The following is a 6,000-nucleotide window of genomic DNA, read 5'->3' as shown; positions in this document are numbered from 1 at the left end:
TTTGCCTCTTCCCACTAAGAACTAAGTTTCTGAGAGTAGGAATAGACTACCAGAACAGAGTCTGGGACCTTTGAGGGACTCAATAAATATTTGTTGAATAAATGATTGTTTGTTTGCTGTTGCCTCAAACCACTGCCATTCCCTTATTATATAGCAGTAAATCATTGGTTGGCTTAAGAGTTTTTAAAACTGAGGTACCGTCATGAGTCCATCTAAGTGCCATTCAGGAAGTTTTACTTTATCATCTTGATTCTGACTATCTTGTTCTGAGATGCTATCAATGAAAATTTAACTTGTTTCAGGAAAATTTAGCACAACTCAGGTTGTGCTTACTAGCATGGTGGTTAAGGGAGCAAGATTCCAGTTTTATTGCCACCTTTTGCTATATTTGATAACTGGAAAATGGCTGTAGTGAGAAGTGCCCCTGTCTTCTATGTTATTGGAATCAGTTGGACAGAGCCCCAAAGGCTGTTGGGGTTTGTGGGGAGGCTAAATCTTCTACTCCTGAGTGAAAGTGTAGGCCTTATGTCTAATTTTCTAACCCAACAGTTCCACATTCATATAACATTAATGAATAATTATTTTCTTTCTTACATTTCCTCCTTGCTCCTAAACTTAAAGAGGCTACTTTAAGACACCTCAGCTTCTCTGGGGGAAGAGGTAGTGTTAAGTAAAAGGGGAAAAAAAGATAATATACAGTTATTGAAGTTGAAAATATTTTCATTTTAATCTGCATAATTACGTATAGTTATATGTCCTCTTTTATGACAAACTTGTATCATTTCAGTGCTCTCTGAGTCTATAATTTGAGTATTACACAACAACATAAAGGAAATGTGATGAATGATAGCAAGTAAATTTTGTTTTTTTCTGTACCTTTCAAGTATAAGACCACAGAAATGAAACCTTTACATGATTAGAGAACACTAATACAAAGTATCTCTTATGCAAGTCCTAATGTTCTTTCCCTTACTATTAATATCTATAATTATCCACGAGGTAACTTTTTGCCAAGATGAAAGCACCTAAGATTATTGTATTTATAAACTTCATTCTGAGGGGAACTGGAACTACTCTGTGCCAGCCACGGAGCGGCCATGATTCCTCCTTGTGTCTTTGGTCAAATATAGACAGGCTTGAGCCCGTTTCCACTTGCACTCATTTAGTGATACTTGCTAGTGTCAAAACAAAACTTTCCCAAATGATCGCTTCATTAATTGACTTATAGGATGCGCGTTTTCTCACTTTAAAAAAATTTCAGACTTCATTTTTTGTTTACAAAATTCCATTCCGCGTTCATATTTTGTGAGAGAAATATACATAGCTATTTTGCCTCATTAGAAATCTTTCAGCGTTTGGCGCCAGAGAATTATCTTAAGTTTATAGGGGATACAGTCTTGCTATTTTGACCTTGTATTGCTCAGTAATTCTGGAGCTTGGGCAATGTACGGAGCAACTCTGAATGACTCTTAACCTGAGCACCTCAAATGTCACCTCCTCAGAGAGACCTCCCCCACTCACTTCATTGTTTCTCATTCACAACACTGGTAATTTCAAATTACCTTTTTTACTTATTTACTGTTTCCTCATATAGAAAGTTAGCCCTATCTTTTAAATTTTGGATCCCCAGTGCCTAGACCAGGGACACTTAGACATTGTGGAAGGAATAAATTAATTTCTTAATCACCTATAAATAGTGCTTTAAAAATTCTTGTAACATTGAAACTGAACAACACGTTGTTACATGACCACTGAAATTCTCCGAGATACATACTCTGGCTATTACTTTTCTTTTTTCTATATAAGGCCACTTATTTCATAGCATAAACTCTAGCTGCAAATCAGTGGGAGCTGGCAGCCACTTAGAGACAATTTGATTTGTATGCCTTATTAAGTGAAATTCTCAAAAAAGTATTTTAATCTAACCTTCCAAACCACATACCAGTAATTTCCAGACATTCATATCTGTCAGAGAATTGCGTCCCATGGTACAAAATTCCTCCTGCTGGAGGGGCAGTAGGGGAATGAGTAGGGGAACTGAAGATCTGTAAGACCAATTTGATCCAAACCCTGATAAATTTTGGTTCCCTGGGTTTAAGTAGACTGTACGGTCATTAATGAGCAATGTTTTTCTTTGGAAAGGGTTTTCCGCCTATTAAACTGATTTGTTCACAGTTTCACAGTTCCTCTCTCTCTCTCCATACCTAGACATTGAGTGTAAATCCTGAGCCTCCTATGGCTAGCTCTTCCAAGGGGCTAATTCCCGGTGTGTCAGGGTTCGAGGCGCAAGTGGTAAACACCGAGGGCCGCTGCCCTCAGTGCCTGGCCGAGGCCGTCTCTGCCGGGAGGCATGGCTGCGGGGAGCGTCTTGGCAGATCCTCCACCAGACCCGTGAGCCAGCCCCGCTCAGTTAAGCTCTGAGCCCAAACCTCTCGCGGCCCAGCGTGAGCGGGCCTGTGGTCCCGGGCTTAAAGTCCAGCATGTGCCGCGGCCCCACGGGTACGCTCGCACACCTGGCCTGCTCCGGGGGCCGCCGGACTCCGCCAGGCGCGGACGGAGGCGCGAAGCCGCAGAGACTGAGGGGAGGACGGCGGGGGAGGGGCGACTGCCAGTGGGGTCCTGAACTTCTCTCTTAGTCGTGGATGCGGGAAGCGGAAGGTTTCTACACTCCAAAGTCCCCGGCGTCGTCCCCGCGGCACCCTGCTGTAGACTAAGGTAGCAACTAACAGCGTCACGGAGAAGGACCGGGACCGCTGCACGTTCCTTTTTCACGTCCCCAGCCACCCCAGTTTCCCGCCCCTCTCCTCCGCGCATGCCCCGCCCCGTGAGCTGCCACGTGAGGACATCCACTGGCCAGCCTATGGGCGCCAGCTCCGCCCCACGGCCCCGCCTTGCACCCTGCTCCGCGCGCCACCACGTGATGCGGCTCACCGCCAGCCAATGGACGCCGGCCTTGCCTCGCGCCCCGCCCCGCGCGCCGTGGCCGTTTGAAGTGACTAATTTCTGTCATATGACTGAGGCGCCTATGGGGGTGGCGGGGCAGCTCTAAGAGCGGGGGCCTGGCGAGTGCCCTGTGGAGCGACCCCGGCCTGGCCGTGGCCATCATGGCCCCTACGCTGTTCCAGAAGCTCTTCAGCAAGAGGAGCGGTCTGGGCGCACCCGGTCGGGACGCGAGGGACCCGGATTGCGCGTTCAGGTAGGTCGCTGCAGGGCGAGGGGCGAGCAGCGAGGGGCGCGGAGCCGATGGCCTAGTGGGCTTTGGCTTCCAAAGGCGCTGGGGCTTTCGGTGCTTACGCTTGAGCGGCAGCGTCGCCCCGGGACCGGGATCAGGGCCGCGGTCGGGAGGGGCCGGGCAGCTGCAGACCTGCGCTGGATGGTTCGAGCGAGGTCCTCTCTCGCCTACCCCCCTCTCCCACGGTTGCCCCTTCCCCCTCGTCCGGGGCTGTTTGTTTACGTCCTGCTCGGCAGCCACGCGCTACTCTGCCCCTCCGGACCCAACATCGCGGCCTGAGCTTAGGGTCCACACGCCTTCCTGGCGACGCGTAGAGTTGGGCGCGGGCTGGATTGGACCTCTACCGCCGTCCTCCGGGCCGAAAAGTTCTCCCCTCCTCCCCGCGGCCAGTCGTCCTCCGGGTGCTCCATTCCAGCTTGGTTGCTCTTGTGGAGAGAGCCGCACGTTTTGGCCAACCTTCGGAGTAGAGAACGCCGGAGGAGCGTGTAGGCAAGCTGCTGTTATTTCAGATTTCTTGTAAACCTAAGTTGGAGGTGTGCAGATACCGGACCCAGTGGCTTTAATGTTGCCGAAGGAGAAATGTGAAACCTAAGAGTTTGTGGTTTTTACTGACCAGAATGAAGCTGCGCTGAATCAAATGAAGCATGGCCGTAAAATTGACCACCCCCTTGGAACTGTTACTAAAAACGAGTTTTTAAAAATTGAGAACGGTAGCAACATATTTTGTGGTATTACAGGCTTTGTTAATTTTTGGTTACAGTACCTGTTGCTGATAGAAAAACTTTTAAAAATTGTAAGACAATAGAATATAAACCTGAATTCTAGGTAAAATTTAGTTTCGAAACTGCATTTGAAGAAGAGATTATGTCTTTCAGACAGCCTTCATACTTGTTGCCGTGTGGAAACTTGTAAATGTAACTAGGCTAAATGTCAAATATCACTCAAACCTGGTAGGATAGCATAGAGCCCAGTTGTACAGTAGTAGTAGGAAGAGATGAGTATCTGTTAAATTTTGCAGTAGCCAGAGTCTGAAATGAGTGTACCACACTGGTTGAAAAGGTTTTGATAATCTTAAAATTATTCACTCTCTCTTGCTAATGCAGGTCCCATTACTAAACACTCAGTAACTTGTGGAATTGAAGTATTAAATGGAAAGAAATTTGACTTTTAGAGGAAGAAAAATCTCAGTGGTGAACATCTTGGAACAGTACTTAGTAAAAGTTATCTAGCTTTTGGTCTTTTCTACTGGGAAATAAATGTCTTGCCATGCTTATCTAATGACTTTAAAGATTTCTTTAGTGTTTTTCTTTTGAAAAATGAAAGTGCAGTATAGATAGTACTACATTGAGCCATACAGTAAATCAAGGGTTAGTAGAAAGCAAGTTCAGGAGGGATATTAAAAAGGTGACATTTGAATAGGTTTTCTATTTCTGGGTAAAGATTTACTTTGGGGTACCCAAGTTTCCAAGCATCTCAAGTTATTCTTGTGAAAAAAAGTTTATTTTTTTAAAATGTAAACTCTACTATATGTTTGTGTAATACTACTTTAGAGTTGCCAAAGCACTTTCTCATCAGTTATCTCATGTGATGTTTCACAACAGTCTTGTGAGATAGGGCAAGTAGCAGTATAGATAACTACATGATCCTTTTTATGTGTAAGAATTATGTGTAAGCACAAAAACTGCAGTACAATACGGAAAAATGCGTAGAAGTGTACATGTGAGGAAATGAAAACTGGGTAATGTCACACACTTAGTAACTTGCAAATTTAATCAACCCAATCTTTTTTTTTAACACCTTCATTGAGCTATAATTTACATACAATAAAATCGAGCCATTTGAAGTCTATAGTTATATGAATTTTGTTACATGTATACAGTCGTGTACCCACCACCCCAATGAAGTTTTAGAACACTCCATCATCCAAAAAATTCCCTCATGCCCCTTTGCTATCATTTCTTAATGCCTTCTCACCCAGGGCAATCACTGACTTGCTTTTGTCTAATAACAGAGGTTTTGATGTTTCTGGAATTTCATATAAATGTAATCATACTGTTTATAGTCTTTTGTGTCTGGCTATTTTAACTCAGAGTGATGATTTTGAGATTCATCCATGTTGTTGCATTTATCTGTAGTTCGTTCCATTTTTTGCTGAATAGTGTTCCATTGTATGGGTATACCACAGTTTATCCATTCACTGGTTGGCAGACTTTTGGGTTGTTTTCAGATTTGGGCTGTAATAACAATGCTGCTGTGAACATTTGTGAACAAATCTTTATGCGGAAATACATTTTCATTTCTCTTGGAGTGGGATTGCTGGGTCATATGCTAAATGTATGCTTAACTTTTTAAAAAAATTGCCGAACTTTTCTAAAGTATTTGTACCATTTGTATTCCCACTAGTACTGTATGAGGTTACAGTTGCTCCAGATTCTCTCCAAATCCAGATATTGTTAGTCTGATTTTTTTAAATTAAAAAAAATTTTTGTGTTGTAAAAAACACCTAACATAAAATATACTATGTTAACCATATTGGAGTCTCTTTAAAAATTTATTTTTATTATTTATTTATTTAAAAAATTTTAAATTGAAGTATAGTTGACTTACAGTGTTGTGTTAGTTTCAGGTATACAGCAAAGTGAATCTGTTATACATATATTAATACACATATCCACTCTTTTTTAGATTCTTTTCCCATACTAATGGGTATAGTGGTATCTTGTGTGGTTTTAATTTGCATTTTCCAAATAATAAACGGTGTTTCGCAT

At 43.2% G+C, this 6,000-nt stretch overlaps 1 protein-coding gene across 3 annotated transcripts in view; it reads left to right on the top strand.

Annotated features, from left to right (window-relative positions):
- Positions 1 to 3,018: 3,018 nt before the first annotated feature.
- Positions 3,019 to 6,000, top strand: part of FNIP1 (folliculin interacting protein 1) — a 132,668-nt gene continuing 129,686 nt past the window's right edge. For all 3 annotated transcript variants that reach the window (XM_060143529.1, XM_060143528.1, XM_060143530.1), the window contains exon 1: positions 3,019 to 3,196. In XM_060143529.1, coding sequence (XP_059999512.1) covers positions 3,105 to 3,196 — 92 coding nt within the window. In that variant the 5' untranslated portion in view covers positions 3,019 to 3,104. The remainder of the gene's footprint in view (positions 3,197 to 6,000) is intronic.

The sequence above is a fragment of the Lagenorhynchus albirostris genome, chromosome 3, assembly GCF_949774975.1.
Source record: "Lagenorhynchus albirostris chromosome 3, mLagAlb1.1, whole genome shotgun sequence".
Taxonomy (NCBI): domain Eukaryota; kingdom Metazoa; phylum Chordata; class Mammalia; order Artiodactyla; family Delphinidae; genus Lagenorhynchus; species Lagenorhynchus albirostris.
This window is presented reverse-complemented; position numbering and strand designations above follow the sequence as displayed.